We start from the raw sequence: 16,437 nt of genomic DNA on the forward strand, positions 1-16,437 counted from the left end.
GCCCTGTGGTAGGTCCATTGGAGCCGGCTGGAACTGGCCCCCTCTCCTCACACGGGGGCCCGTCCTGCAGCCAGCACCTCACCACATACACTCGATACGACACTGCAGAAGACTTCCTGAGAGAAATAATAACAGCGTATTTGTAGCAGAGTTTGAAGAATGGTTGTACGTTGAATGATGAGAAAACAATTAAATGTTGAGTAATTGTTCATGAATTTAATGTTTTCCTGTTGCATGCTAAATGGCATGAGGCCTGTGTAGAAAGGATGCTTGCTTGTGTGACCAAATAGTTAAATCTATCTTAATGAAGAACTACAGAGGAGTAAAATAAGATTGTTTGTAATGGTTTTCATTCTAATGTTCCCCAATTTGTCTTTTTACTGAAACTAGTCTTTTAGCATACAGTTATGTTTCATCTGTCTGTGTGGGTTCTGTGTCCATACTGAAGCCTAGCACGCTTACTAAAACATTGAAGTATTGCTTAACGAGGAGTCTGACATAGTTGATATACTGAATAGCTTGAATATTTTAATTGAGAGGTTAAAATCTGTCACAATGTGGCAAATAGCCCAACTGGTAAGTTGATGATTTAAATATATGGAGGGCCCTTTGCCTGTTGCATTCCTGTGTGTTTCCCTCCTACTGTGAAATAACGTCAGGCGTCAAGAGAGAACAATGAAATAAATATTAGCAGGTTTATTACTGTTCTTGCTTCTTGTTCTGATCTTTTTATATTAATCTATGTTTATTGAGTGTTTTCAGGAAGCACATTTCTAAGAGTTGTTTCAGAGGTGTCTGAGTTGTTTGGCAGATCATTGGATCAAATAGATCACTGTAGGCTTTAAGGGAGAGACACCGTTCTTTTCGCAGATAAGAAAGTCTGTGAAACACAGAGAAAAATACAGAGCTTTCTGCCCATGGCCCTTTAGTCCTGTCTTCTCTCTTCTGCCAAGTTTTGACAACTGCTAGACTTGAGCCTCTCCACCAAGAGTGTGTATATTTTTATTTTTTTTCCTTATGCAAGCTGATGACCAGTGATCAGATAGGATTATTTAGTACTGCAATTAGCCTGGAAACTGGAGGGTGAAGCGCTCCATATAACCTGCTACTGATCCCTGGGCTTTCTGTATGTTCCTCCTTGTTTCTGTCCTTCAGGCACAATGGTTGGTGATCACACCCGCTTGGAGTTCCACAACATCGAGACAGGGATCATGACGGAGAAACGGTACATCTCTGTCATCCCCTCCAGCTTCATTGGCCACCTCCAGAGCCTCATGTTCAATGGGATGCTCTACATTGACCTGTGCAAGAATGGTGACATTGACTACTGTGAGCTGAAGGCACGCTTTGGTCTCCGCAACATTATAGCTGACCCTGTGACATTCAAGACCAAGAGCAGCTACCTGAGTCTGGCCACCTTGCAGGCTTATACATCCATGCACCTCTTCTTCCAGTTCAAGACCACCTCAGCTGATGGTTTCATCCTCTTTAACAGTGGTGACGGCAATGACTTTATCGCAGTTGAACTAGTCAAGGGGTAAGTGACTTTCTGATATTTTTCTACTGGCTTATTTATAGATAAACTTACTCATAGGTAAACTTAAAATGCTTGCATAAAGAGAAAGTCACCTCATACTCATGTTTTCTCTGTTAGCTGAGGTGTATGACAAAACACTTAGACATAAACACTGAAGACTCCTAATTTTTATCAATGACTTCCCCTGTGACTGAGGGAAAGACACTTCTACAGTGTGAAACATAAATCTTTTGAGTTCTTTGGATCTAATTAGGCTACAGTTTTGTCCTGTTACCCTTGCGGAGTAGCACAGAGGAGGAGGAAATGTGCTGAGGGCTCCGAGTCTCTCTTCCTCCTTTTATTTTTTCTTTTCCTGCAGCAGACCCATTGTGTTTCTGTACCTTCACTGAAGGAAAAAAAGGAGTATATGGGCTGCTGAATTTATATTTCTGCTTGTGATGCTTGAGGAAAAGTGAATTCAGCTTGCTTTTGAGCCACTATATTCTTTTCTCAAGACCAATAGCTTATTAAAAATATTCCTTTGTTAGCTGACTAAATTTTGATCTCTTACACTCATCTAGTCACATTAGACATGTTTTCCATAAATACAGCTTACTAGTCCTGTTTATTTCAGTATAACTGTAGTTTAATCTGTTTTATTTTTAACTTTGCACATATTTCTGTAAGTGGGACATTGAGTAATAAAAAAAGAAAGTCACGAGCTCCTGTGCTCTGTTGAGAGTTGAATTTTGTTATCTTTTTTTTCCTTTCTAAGTAGAATATTTCTCTTCTATTCTCAGGTGGATTTCTGTGTTTGAACTATATAAATAATTCAGGGTAACACTCCCATGACTTCAGTCTTCGTTAAGGTCTTTATTTTTTGCTGAAAGCTTTGCTAATTGTTTTCCAGCTGTTTGAATAAGCCTAGAATCTCATGTGAATTTTACTACAATATTTTGAGTGAGTTTCCCAATTAACTTCTTAAGGGAGTTATTCAAAACTCAAAATTAATCTAGGGAATATATGCTCCAAATAAGCACATCTAGTGTTGCTCTCCAGTACATGTATTGATATTGCCAATTTAAAAAAATAACTACATGCACTGACAGCGGTTTTGTGGATCTGCAAGAACTTTGTGAAAAAGAGCAATGTTTCATGGTTAGAATCTGATTACTCCAAATGTTGTCATCTCAAAATACTAATCCTTACACTTTCTTGGTGGAAAGGAAACAACTATATCTTTTCAAATCAGTGGCTAATATTTTGTCTTACTAGAATTTCTAACCCAGAGTTACTTCACTTCATGACTTCTGTAAGTTAATTTATCAACTCTGGCTAGAGTAAAGGTCAGTAGTGCTGGAGTTCTTACGCAATTTTAAATAGTTCTTGCTATGTTTACAGGTATATACACTATGTGTTTGACCTTGGAAACGGACCTAATGTTATCAAAGGCAACAGTGATCGTCCTCTTAATGACAACCAATGGCACAATGTCGTCATCACCAGAGATAACAGTAACACACACAGCCTAAAGGTGGACACTAAGGTGGTCACTCAGGTTATCAATGGTGCCAAAAATCTGGATCTTAAAGGTAAATTCTACAAAACTGACAGTTTCCCCCTTTGTTTTTATAGGGCTCAACCAGTAAACAAGAGAAAGGTTGCAGAAACTCTGTGTTACAGAAGTGATTTTGGCTTTCAATTTCATTTTTCTCTTTCTGTTTAGCAACTTCCTGTAGCAGAATACTGTGTCGTATTTTGCTTTTTCAGAAATGTATTGTCATACTGCAGTTTTTCCTAGTTAGGATGCAATTACAACTAGGGTTTTCTGGGGTTTTATTGTTTTGTGGTTTGGGTTTTTTTTGGGTTTGTGGTGGATTTTTTTGTGGGATTTGTGGGGTTTTTTTTTGTGGTAAAGGAGGCAGAAATGACTTCTTGCACAATATCTTGCTCTGCTTTTAGCTTTTTCTGAGCAGCTGTTCAGCTTGCTATACTGATGTCTGGTTGTGGGCGGAAGCCACTCTACAAGGTATGTAACTTCCTCCTTGTATGTTTACTCCTTTCTCCTCTGTAGGTGATCTCTACATTGCTGGCCTAGCTCAAGGCATGTATAGCAACCTCCCAAAGCTAGTGGCCTCACGTGATGGATTTCAGGGCTGCCTGGCATCTGTGGACTTGAATGGGCGCCTGCCTGATCTAATCAATGATGCTCTGCACCGCAGTGGGCAGATTGAGCGTGGATGCGAAGGTATAACTGATTTCAGAGAAGTTCCCCTCTTAAGCCCTCCCCTCTTACTCCATTGCTGCCCCTCCTGCATCTATTTGTCCACCTTACTGTTCATATCATTAATTTGCTTTCCCCATGACACCTTTTACTACACTTATGTCTCCCAAATGCTCCCAAAGGCAGCTTAAGGATAGTTAGCTTCTGCAAGCAGCTTAGCATCTGTTCTCTTGCATACTCCGTCCCCTATGAGGTGGTACTTCCAGTTGTGTAAAGGATGGACTTGAATGGACTACTACTTACTAGTACTTTTCTCAGAGTGGTTTATTAACGTTACAATACTTCAAAAGAGGTTCTGAGCCTTCAATTCACTTGTGCTTCAGAGCGCCCAGTTTTGGGGATCCACAGAAGTAAGTATTTTGAAGACCAAGCAGGGGTAGAGGAAATGGGAGGTAGAAGGAACTGAAGAGTGAAGATCAGACCAAAACAGCAGTTCCTCTTTGAGGAGGTGGGTCTCCAGTGAAGTGAAAACACTGGGGGCATTGTCACTGCTGTCTGGAAAACCTTTCCATTCTGTAGTTTCTCTTTTCCAGCCAGTTTAGAAACAAATACGATGAGTGACCTTTTGAAGCGTGTAAATAGTACTGATTTCTTGGAGCTTCTTTAAATTATTTACTGTTCCTGCTAAGCTTCCATTAATTGAAAGAGTATTGGTATTAGCAGGACTGATTCAGTAATATGCATATGGCATCAATTCCCAGAGCACTTGGGGTAGTCACCATCAAAAAACCCAAGGTTTTGCTGTCACTAGAGGAAGATAGCTTTATCAATAAAGTTGTCTGGTATCCATGTTTGCTAAGAAGATGTATGCCCCGAACTGAGCCTTCAAGACAGGACTTCATAAAGGGAAATTACTCCTTGATCATATTTCCCTACTGTGTCAAGATTACAGGTTACATCATGCTGAAGCCTCGCCACTTGTCTAAGCAGTAAAACCCCTGGCTGTGGAACCAGTCCTGTAACCGTTTTTTAACTTGCCGGTTTTGACTGGCCCTTTCAAACCCCTGCAAAAAAAAATCCATTTGGGTTTTTTTGAAAATGTCTTTTCTGATTATCCTCAGTACATTGAAAGCTCTTTAATGTTAGTAATTTCTGGCAATTCTTCTATTTAAAATTAGCTTAATCTGTTGGCTATATAGCCTGCATGTTATCTCTAGCAGCTCTTCTCCTTCAGAGGACCTCTCAATAGACTAACCTGTTGTTCTGTGTGTTCTGTTCAGGAACAGAATCTTAACACTTTCCCAGAAGACTCTGCACCATTATTAGAGCTATGGTGTTCCCATCTCCTGTACCCAGTGTAGTTCTTTGATTTAGTGTCCTATTACTGAGGTTGCATAACGTCATTGCCACTCCCGAAACATGTAATGTGGTGCTTGCTCTGTCTGTGTGACAACCTGGTACCAGCACAGCTGCTGCTTGAGTGTGGAGATTGGCTCACTCTTAAAAATGTGAGTTCTCCTCCTTTTCCCTTCAAACAAGATTTGAAGTTGGAGACAGGCCTAAAAAAAAAATAGGTGGCTCTAATTCTGCCTTTGGAAGAGCTTGATCTTGCAAAGCAGTGCCCATGCTGTCTTCCTGAACAGTCCATGCTCAGTGCCAAGGGAATTGCTGAAGAGGAAGCTGTTTGCTTTGCCAACAGGTTTAGGATTAGTAAAAAGCCCTGACAATTAGGTCATCAGAAAGCCGTTTCATTCGTTTTCTGAATCACAGCAATCCCCAAGGCTTCATCTCACATCTTGACTGCTGTCTGCTGGTGCCTGCTCTTAGAGTTGCCACTGCAAGTCACATCTATGTCCCCTTTCTCTAAGGAAAGAAAAACTCTAAGCATATTTGGTCCTTATTAAGTTTCCCTATTTTGTTTCCATCTGCAGTGATCTTGGTTGCAGTCTTAACAACGTTTTGAAGGGCTGAAGTCCCAAGCAGTTCTTGCTGTCTCATGATGTTTAAATGTGTTTGTAATAAACAGTTGCAGGCTTTCTGGGTGAATAGTTGTGCTGTGTGTTGATTTGCAGGACTTGTTATTTCATCGTGAAGGGCAGTGGGACCACATACGTGATGAGAACATGCAGGCTTAAAGAAACGTCATTCCATCCCCACATAGGAATCTTGCCTTCCCAATGTGGCGTGAGAGAGATTTCTGCTAATGCTTGCCTCTTGTTGTGGCTTTACTTTCAGAAGCAGAGGACGTTACAAAGTGGCAGCTGTTTTCTCTGAAACTGTCAGTTTGATCTCAGGGCAGAATCAAAGAATGTGGGGAGGAAGGAAGCCTAGAAAACAGCAGAATGCTAGATGTAGGTCTGCAGACAGCACTGTCCCAACTAAGACAGACCAGTACCACCACAAATGGGTGCCGTTGTTATATCCGGTCTGCATTTGTTATCTCTATTCGGTGCCCTATTCCATACCACAAATTAAGATTCAAAAGTTTTAGTAGGAACATAATATTCTGTATTGTCTTGGTTCTACTGCCACCTCCTTTTATTCAGTTTGAGCAAGCCATTGAACTTCCTTGGCCACACTGTTCCTCTTATGTGCTGAAGCATAATTCAGTCTCGCTGTGCTCCACAGCACAAACCTACCACATTTTACAATTACCTGCATTCCAGTGACGGGTAAGGCAGCTTTTTATTTTGGACCTGGAGAATCCTAAAACGTTCTTAGGCCATATATAGGAGTTATAAACTGAAATTCAGGCATCCTTGAGACTGAAAGTGGCTGGTGTTTAATAGTATATAGCAGTGCTAAAAAAATAAGTAGTTCAAGACCTAAGGCTAGAATTACCATATCTCTGCCTATTAGTTTTATTCCTATATATTTTATTCCTATATATTCCTATATTCCTTGTGTGCTGTACAAACTTAAGGTTTCAGCTCTTGAAGTCTGCCACTCAGGCAATGGTGTGCTGGACAAGATAATAGCTGCCACAGAAACCTGTTTCGTGTTTTGATGTGTCCTGTAGGACCATCTCTTTTGGCAAAGAATTTTGTGGGTGATTATCTGGAAGAAGAGAACCCAAGAGTGTCTCAAAAGTCAAATTAGCTCATGGAGTTAAAGCTCCACACACCCCTTCTTTTTTGTTTGTTGTGGTCTGGTTTATTTTTCTTGCTCTTTTGCAATTGCTGCATTTATGACTTTTTGGAAACAACAAGCAGCTCTTCATTGATCTTGAAGGTCTGGTAAGATCTGTAGTGGCAGCTTGTGTTTCCCTGGAAAGTATTTGGCAAAGCTAGAAACCTTCTTGCTGCCTTGTGTGTAAAATCTGTTTTCTGGGCTGATGTACTGCACAAAACTGTGAGAAGAATGAAGTGTCAGGATAATGACATTATACCAGTATGTTTATTAATTTTCCACAGAGTATCTTTAGCTCTCGTACTAACTGCAGCTTTCATCACAATCTTTTATGTAACAAGAGGGTTCTTCGCCCTACCACCACCCAAAAAAAAGGGGTTAGTGAGAGGGCCTGAGAGAAAAGGTACAAAGGGTAGGGAAGTGGTTAAGACTTAGAGTCCATCTGTCAGTGTTGGGTCAGGCTGTCAAATGCTCTGAAGAGACAAAGTCAATTCTCAGAAAGGACTTCATGTTAGGGGCCCACTTCTACTGAAAGCTTGCAGGCAAGTCTGCTACCTGCTTTGGGCCTTGCCCTCCCCACCCGTAAAATAGGCACGATGAGAGATGCATAAAAAATTAGAAACTGAGGAAAAGAAGCCTTCTATCATGACATGGTTCTCTCCAGTCTCCAGCTCAAGAGCTTATGGACTGTGGTTGGAATTTTTTATACAACTCCTGAGTCTGAGTAATACATGCTATTTCCTTTTCTATGTCAAACATACACAGCTTGGGGGAAAAGATGTCTGCACTGCAGTATGTATCCAAGAGTTGGAGGATGAAAGAAGTTGTTACATTTGACCTTCTTTTTCTCCTTGAAAGTAAACCCATTTCAACTTCGGATCAGGTCCTCCTTGGTTCTAGACTTCTAAAATCAGTTCTTTTTCCTGAGCACTTCATTCCTGGTCTTACTTCTAGATGAATGGAACAGTTTATTCCATCCACAAAAGTCAAGACTGAGGGACTCGCTGCTTTTTCCTCACTGGTCCTGGAAGAAGTTAAGCAGGTGTCCAACCATTTGTGGAATTTAAAGATGTTGCTCTAAATATTAATGAATACTTCCTGCATTTGAGGTGTTTTCACCTCTTCATTAATTTGCCATATGTTCTCCTGTGTTTTCCTTTCCTTTATTTGGACGTCCTTATGTTGCTTACCATGGGCACTAGAGCTATCTGAAATTCAGCTGCACATTCTAAATAATCACATTCACCCCATCCTACCCCCGCCAAACAAACCTAACAGCAGTGGTTAAAGAATATTGTATTTCATGTACAAGGCAGTTTACTATGTGCTTTAGAGATTCCTCTCCTCTTCACCTTTCCTTGTCTGTCCTACTCATAACAGCTTCTCACAAAGGAGAGTGATTATTACTAAACTGGCTGACACTGTTCCAGATGTTTTGGAACTTTTTTTTGTCCTAATTTATTCTTCTTCCTGCACTAAAATAATAATTTTATGCTACTTTCTATGAAATATTATAGTTAACCTTTGGAATTCACTGGTGCATGGAAAGTGTGAATGACATACACAGGCTGGATAATCAGAAACACATTTTGCATACTAAGCTGTACATGGGAAAACAGAACACCTAATCTCATGCTTAAAATCTCACAGCAGGATGATGTCAGAAAGGATTTCACCCCTCATCTGCTCAGTAGTGAAACTTCAAATCTGGTGATACTTCACTTTCTCTGTGGAATCAAAGGTTGTCTGTTGAGGAGAGGGGTGTTACTTTACTCCGTGATGGTTTGACAGCTGTCCTGTTCTTTATGCTTTTGTATTCTGTTGTCACAGTGCTACTGGAATTATGGAACAAGTATAAGCTTTGCTCCAACTCAGCTACAAAGAAGATGAGGAGCAGGGCAGTTAGGAAAAGTGCTTGTTTGTTACACAGAAATTATTTGTTAGAATACATGTCTAAAGAAGCATGGAGAAATGCATCCTCCTCCTCTTTCCACCTCTTTCCCCTTTCTTGTGCATCTTGTTTGAAGAACTCTGGGGATTTTATGGCTCTATGTAGTAGAGCAGTTCCAGAAGTGGGAAGGAAAATTTGACTACGTCAAAAGTGGAGGTAATTGCCATCTTGAGTTATTTGTGGGCTGTAAAACAATAGCAAAGATTCAAAATGTTAAAATTGATAGGAACCATAGGAAACGGCATCTGTACATGCCAGTTCTAATTTATTGGGTTGTAAATGTAAAATGAGACAATGGGAGAAAGGGAGAGCTGCCTTCTCTTCAATATCAGCTGTGATATTAGAACTTTTTAAGAACAGGAGGTTATAAAGGTGAGTATACACTTACTAAATACCCATCTTTTGAGCAATGAAGTCAGTGATTTGGTGTTTTGTTGTTACCATTGTGCTGTATAATAGAAATATGTAACCTTCAGCAGCAAGGGATTCAGGAGCTGCTGCCTGGACTCCCATCTGTCCTCTGCTTTTTCCATGCTGAAAGAGAAAACTAAGAATCAAAGTATAACACATCAAAAATCTATGTGGCTTCCCCATGAACTAGACTCCATTTAAAAACAAAATAAAATATCTTGGGACTAAATGAAAAAACATCAGTGATGCTGTTTTGCTTTGCTTTTTTTATGCTCTGCAATTTTCGGAATGTGTACTTGGATCTTCAGTCAGTCAGACTTGGTAGATTTATGATTCTCTTTTGCCATGTGGACTATGATTTGACTACAGATAACAAGATCATTCCCACCTAGGTGAAAGAGTGAGCTTGTACTACTGTCATTTCTGTTGATTGCTCTGAGATTGATGAAGATTATATGGGTCTAAAGCCTGAGCTGTCTCTTTGCCTGTTGATGCAAGTTTTCTTAAGGATGTGTTGAAATCCATGAACAGTCAACAGCTTATGAGGGAGCAAGGTTTTACTGTCACTTTACATCCAGTGTCAAGTTCAGTTCTTGGGATAAACAGAGGTTGTCATCTTCTAGACTTATCTGTCCCCTCTGGTTTCCTGGCAATAAATCCACTTTGGACAAACAGCCAGGGTAATCTGTGTTTTTATGAGAGACAGAAGATTTAAGTTCAGATCCAGAGCCTGAATGTAGAAACAAAAGAAAAATACTCTTGACTAATGTACTGAAAGTCAAATAGATTTTTTACTTAAATGGATTCTAAGTATTTCTCAAATGAGACAAAATCTCTCTTAAATTATCAGTAAATGCTGAGAGATGGGTGTTAAGAATGTGATTTTTTAAATTTTTTTTTTGCTTTTCTTTCTACTCTCTGTAAATTCTGTGATCTCATGCGTGTGAATGAAATGCATTTCCTCTCTCTTGTATGTGGTTTTGTTATCTGTTGCTTGGTTGGGTTAAGGTGGCCATGTCCCTCTGTGTCTTTGTTGCTTACATTATCATTCCTGCATGTATTGATTATGTGCGTTGGCTGTGATGGTTATACCAATTGCTTTTATTTATCTAAAGTGTGATGTGACCGTGATTTATCTGCCTGTATACTAACCTGTTGTTTATTGTTTTTGCTTCTTTTTTGTTTTGTTTTATTTTTTTTTTATTTTTTGCTAACAAAGTTGAGTTGACCAAAGCTGACCTGCAAGGTAGAGAAGGTTCTTCTTCCCCATAACTGGTTTGAACTGAAAGATGCTTTTATGTAACATTTGGTGCTTTTTACTGGATGCAGTCACACCTCTAAGACAGGAACAGAATGACAAACCCCAGCCCCTCTGGAGGGGATATCTGGGTTGAAAAAGGACGTGGCAAACAATGGAGGTGTTTTTGTTGACCTGGGGGGTTTGACTGTATCAATCTCTGAATATCCATAAGAGCACAGGTTGATTTCCTGAAATGCCTAATGATTGTTCAGGCAAATAGCTGCTGTGTATAAAGACGTAGAAGGCCCTCAGAGCTTTACAAAACAATAAACTGACTTGCATTCTTCAGCTCTGATCTTAAGGACTGAGACCAGAAAGTAAAAGCTAGTTTTTTAACTTAGACTTTGGAAAAAAAACCCTACAGAAATAACTTTCTGGAATTTCAATTTAAAAAAACCAAACCAACCAAAAACCAACCAACCAAAAAAGCCCACAAACTATTAACTAAAAATTCCCTTAGTAGTTAGATGACCTTTTACAAGCCATAATTGATCAAACATATGAGTGGTCACACCTGATGCTTTTGTACCTCTCATATGTCTTTTTTTGGAACATTTTACTGGATCGTCTATGATTTTTTTCAAAGCAGATAGGGCTCTTTCATTATGTTGATCTTCGCATAAAATTTTTACTAGCATTTTTTATTACTCTTGCCTGCTAAGTAGAAAGGTATCAATCAATGATGTTTGAGGTTGCCATGATAAAGGATGAGATATGAAAGAATAGGAAAGATATGTGGGCCAGGACCAATGTGAGGAGAAAAAGCATCCTGGAAGTACACTGGGGTGTAAATAGCTTTAGGATTAAGGTGTTCTGTGTCCTCCATTAAAACTGTGGCAGGGAATTTGGGACATGGGTTAGGCATTGGCAAGTATCGTGTCTCTCTGGCCACAGCCTCTGTTTTTCTCTCTAGTTACTTGTGTGTCCATCAGAATTCAGAATACATGCCCAGGAGTTCCCGCTGAATTTTTTTTATGTCCATTGAAGAGGATGCAGCATGAATAAGAGGTCCCAGAACAAACAGATTTGTTTGTTATTTTGATTTTTCGAGAGTTCTCAGAATGTAAAGGCTTGTTACAGCTGTGAAGATTATTCCAGCCCAAGCTCATATTGTTACACAAGTCTTAACCTTATAGGAGTATTTGCCCTTCAGGTGGAGACACCTGATCATATTGAAGCCCAAGGGGAAATATTTGTCTTGAGTACATAATGTGGATTATTGGCTTTTCAGGAAACCAACCTTTGCTAAATAGGTTTGACTATTTCAGAATAGGCCATGAGGCCTGGTACTTTTGTACTGCTGTGATTTGCAGTGGGGAAGGGTGTTTTTCCAATTGACTGTATTTTTCTTGTACACATATAGCCTTTTCAGGTTTTCCTTTCTGCTTTTAGTTTCTGTGTCTGAATGTCTGAATACTGTTTACTTTCTCTACTTCATTTGCATCTCCGTATCCCTTGTTGCATCTCAGGTCCAGGCATACTCCCTTTTATGCAGTTCTATTGTTGGGGTTGTTTTGGGTTTTTTTTTTCTGTTGTTTTTCCCTCACCGGCATGTGTATGAATATTTTGCTCAAGAACTTTTAGGTTGCTTAGAGTTGGAGAGTGACAGGGTGACAATAAGGGAAGAAGATAGGTATATGCCAGGCGTCATGGACGGGGAAAAAACCTTCACCACCTTGTAGGTCCATCCTCTGTGGATTGCCATTGCTGCTGATTCCCTTCTCTTGTCACCTTGAGGTAAATGTGCTTTCTGTGGGAGACTTGCATATTTGTTATTTTAACTAGTTCCAGTCCCTGAAATTTTTAGACTGGCCACATATTTTGAATCAAAGCCCTCAGCTTCATAACTGATGTCAGGTGAATGAAGAGTTTCGGGGTCTGTTGAGGCACTAGAATAAACAGCTGTATTTTAGGAGGACTGCAGAATGCTGGCTTTGGAGTTATTTCTGACAATGGGTAACTTTAAATATGGAACCTGCCAGATTTCTAACCTTATTTGGGTGGTGAAAGGGATGATGAGTTCTTAATGAAATCTGGAACTGAGAGAGCTTGAAGAGCTGGCCTTGCAGTCCTTGAATATTCCTTTAGGTTTTTTGGTTCTAGTTTGTGAAGTTGATGTTAGTCTATGATATTCCTACTTTTTACCCCCTTTGACTCAAAATACAGGATCTAACTTTCTGAATAGTGCACTGAACCTTGACTAAACTTCAGTTTTTTACATTTGTGCAAAGTATGTGTCAGCACACCACCATTGGTATTTGATAGTTACAGCATATGAGGTATGGTCTACCCGGTGAAGTGATGGTTCCATGAGATTTAGTCTCAATTTTGCTCACTTTTTACTCAGAAAAAATACTTTTTTCCAAATTATTCTAAAATTGGAAAACTTAGCTTCCTTTCCCCCTTAACCTGCAGTAAGAGTGAGTCCTGGAACAGGTTTATATTCTGCCTAGTGCATATGATTTCCAAGATCTGATGCCTCTGAACTGTACCGGGCCTACACATTGCATTTAAAAAAGCAGACTATCACTGGTTACGAAAGAGGAGTGCTGACAGAAGTAGATGGTAGATTTATCATACGTACAAATTGCCTATCATAACATCTGACTGGTAGCGGTAAAGATATTTCATTGCTTGATGACATCTGCAATTTAGCGACTATAGGACAAAAGAAGCACTTTATTCAGCAAAGACAGTAAAGATGTCTTGTGTGTGTTACTTTCCTCTCTCTCCTAACCTCTTTGAAGGTACAAGGAAAAAAGATGGGAGCATTTAGGGAGATGGAGAGTGAAAATGGACCCATGGTGCAATTGAACCTTGCTTGTTGCAAATCTTCATCTTACTGAGAAAATAATGTTAAGGCAAATGGTAGATTCAATAGGAGTGAATTTTTGATGTGTGAAGGAAGCTGTTATATGCAAGACCAAGAATGGTGTGCTTAGCTTAATGCTTATTGGTAGTCATGATCAAAGCATGACTTATAACGTAACTGTGTTATAATCCTGCAGCTGTTGCATAAAGAAACTGATTCCCTATGTAACTTGGAAGAATGATAAACACAATACTGTCTTTTATTCCTGAAGTTCTTTCTTCTGTAAAGAGTTTTCAAATGACACAGCAGGAATAACTTCTCTTGCCAGAGAAACGTGCCCACCTGTGGGATGAAACATGGCAGTTCTAGCAATGCGCAGCAGTAGAATTCAAATTTTTTAGTTTCAGGGCAAAGAGAAACCTACCATACACCTGAAATTGCAGGAAAGAGGGAGACAAAGTAATTTTTCCAAGCAGAATATAGATAAGAGATCTGGTTACTGTACTGTTTAGAGTTAATTTTCTTTAAATACTTAGTGGTAAAACTAATAAGCAAACCATACATCTAGCTAGGTAGCTTGGAGAAAAAGTGTAATACTGGACTCCTTCCCAGGGAGGGAGACCCAGCAAGATCCTGCAGGTCCTCAGATACTGAGCTGTTCCAGTAAAAACTAGAGATGCAGAAATAAAGATCAAATGGACATTGAAGAATTCTGCTTTGCCATCTCATATTCCAAAGGAGACGCCTCTGTTGGTAGAGTTTGGACAGGAGGAGACAGAGCAAGTCATGCTTCTGTTAGCGGGGATGCTTTTCTGCACTGGGGACTTCACTTTTATTCTATATCCTCCACCCGCTCACTCCAATGTGCATGTGGCATAAAGAAGACAATGTGCCAAGTCCAGCTACAAACACACAACAAAAACAAGGCCTTTGAACAAAGATGTACTCAACAGAACTAGCAAGTGTTGTCAGTGTGTTTGAAATTTAAGAAGGAAATTCAAGTCAGCGTGCATATTTTATTAATTAAAAGTATAGGGTGATTATCTCAGATGTATCTCAAATATATCTCAGATTATATATAGACTGTTTCTGAAACTTTGCTTTTAAATACTTCAACTGCTGTAGGTGAGAATGAGATCAAAAATAGACCTAAACCCTGATGGCATTGGTATTTTAGAACCAATTGTACTGTTGTACATGTAAATTGTTTGTTGTCTTCTCTTTTCTTGTTTGTTAGCACTAAAGGGCATGTGCGTGGTAACACAATCTTCCTGTTTTATAAGCCTTCCTGTGCTTCTGTCGCTTTGCTCCCTAATCCAAAATCCTAATCCCCTGTGACATCCCTGTTAGTTGTTCTCAACAAAACTGTTGCCACAGATGGAGGATTATGACATCAGGCAAGGACTGTAAGAGCAGGAGTAGATGAACTCTGAGACAAAAATCCTTTTACCGTGCAAATGGCCCATAGTACTAAGGAGTGAGACGAAGTGTAATACCCAGCATCTATGCTGTGCCGTCACAACTGACGGCATATCAGGCTTCGAGCTTCCTTGTGGTGTTGTCAGGCGTTCAAAATTCCTCATCAGTGTGTGGATTTTTTTTTCTTCTTTTTTTTTTTTTCTTTGGCTGCTTTGAAAGTACTGTTTCCATCTTCACAACTGGTTTCTGTAAAATACAATTCAGAAACCACAATAGCGGTCATGAATTCAAGTCCTTTGGCTCTCTGGACTCTCTCACTATGAACATCTCAAGCTACAGGTACTAGACCTCATGCAGTCTTATTCCTTGAGTAGAGTACTGGTCCTTTCTCTTGTGGCACCTAGATAAAGGATATTCCCATTAGATGATGCCCATTGTGAAGTCCAGTTATTGATTAAAGTGTTCTCAGAGGTGTAGAAAGAGAGGAAAAACATTGTCATTGAGAATGCTGTTCTGCTTTGCTTCTGTGTAATGGTGTTTACAGTTGATGCTGTAGCAGATGTGCATAGAGTCACAATTGCTTTCTGGTTTGATTTTTTAAATATATATGACTTGCCTCTAGGAGTATAGGCATTCATATTTAGGGTTAGAGGTTAGATAATGGGATAGTGAAGTACAGGAGAGGCATCAGCTCCTTATCCAAAGATAAGGAATAACTCAATTTCAGGCAAAATAACAACTAATATTCTATTTCAGATTGCTAAGTGTCATCCCTTCTTTTGCTGGGCGAGAGTAAGTCTAAAGCAAGTGTCAGACCTCAGCCTGATGCCTGTGTATCTATATAGTTATAGCCATGTCTTTTCTAAGTGTAAAAGCAGGAGGAAAGTGTGTACATAGATGTGCCTACCAGCCCACTCTGTAAAGCCTGTCAGCACTGTTGTAATCCTAGAAGTGATCTGTTAACTTCACACTGTGCCAGTGGGACCACTGGGATTCATACAGCTGTGAATGAGTCAGGTGGGTGGGAAGAAGAGGCGGAGGGGAGGAGAAAAGCATTGAAAAATACTGCTTAACTTTCTGTCAGTCTGGTAACAAACAGTTCTCGTGCTGTGGCTGCTGCTGCCGCCTCTTTTCAATCAGTGAATTTTCTTTCAGGGATTTTGTTGTCTGCTTTTGTTACCCACACTTATGCTTCTACCTAGACGTTTTGGGGTTTTGGCTTTTTTTAACAGTATAGCAGATTGTGGAAGAAACTCAGATTTTAGTTAATGTTCAGTTAAACTCTCTACATACTGATAGTCACGTGTTCCTTCTCATTGTGAGAGAGATGTAAGGAAACACAGATAGCTAAAAAGCTACTGACATTCACCCATTCTGTTCTTGAAGTAGGGAAAGATGATCTGGTGGGAAGAGCAGGAACTCTGCACCAAAGCTATAAGGGTCTGACCCTGGCTCGGTCTTTGAATTGTTGTGAAGACCATGGCATGACAGTTAGATGCGGGTTCTACAAAGGCTCATCAAGGTGGAAGTGCCCAGATGCACAATCTGAATATCAATGCTGTATAACTATGGGATTCGGTGAAATCGCTGTGGGTGGTGGCAGATGGAGGTTGAGGGGTTTCATTTTGGGTTAAAACATTTGAAAATGCTGCCTCCACTTTGGTGTGTCTTATCT

The 16,437-nt window shown here is 39.8% G+C and overlaps 1 protein-coding gene across 25 annotated transcripts in view; it reads left to right on the top strand.

The window, feature by feature from the left end:
* Positions 1 to 16,437, top strand: part of NRXN3 (neurexin 3) — a 942,294-nt gene that overhangs the window by 386,760 nt on the left and 539,097 nt on the right. For 21 of the 25 annotated variants that reach the window (XM_074149382.1, XM_074149385.1, XM_074149386.1 and 18 more), the window contains 3 exons: positions 1,156 to 1,537; positions 2,918 to 3,108; positions 3,591 to 3,764. In XM_074149382.1, coding sequence (XP_074005483.1) covers positions 1,156 to 1,537; positions 2,918 to 3,108; positions 3,591 to 3,764 — 747 coding nt within the window. Of the gene's footprint in view, positions 1 to 1,155; positions 1,538 to 2,917; positions 3,109 to 3,590; positions 3,765 to 10,450; positions 10,478 to 16,437 lie in introns of all 25 variants that reach the window. The other 4 variants (XM_074149392.1, XM_074149393.1, XM_074149396.1 and 1 more) reach the window with 1 other exon arrangement.

Source organism: Numenius arquata, chromosome 6, assembly GCF_964106895.1.
Source record: "Numenius arquata chromosome 6, bNumArq3.hap1.1, whole genome shotgun sequence".
Classification (NCBI taxonomy): domain Eukaryota; kingdom Metazoa; phylum Chordata; class Aves; order Charadriiformes; family Scolopacidae; genus Numenius; species Numenius arquata.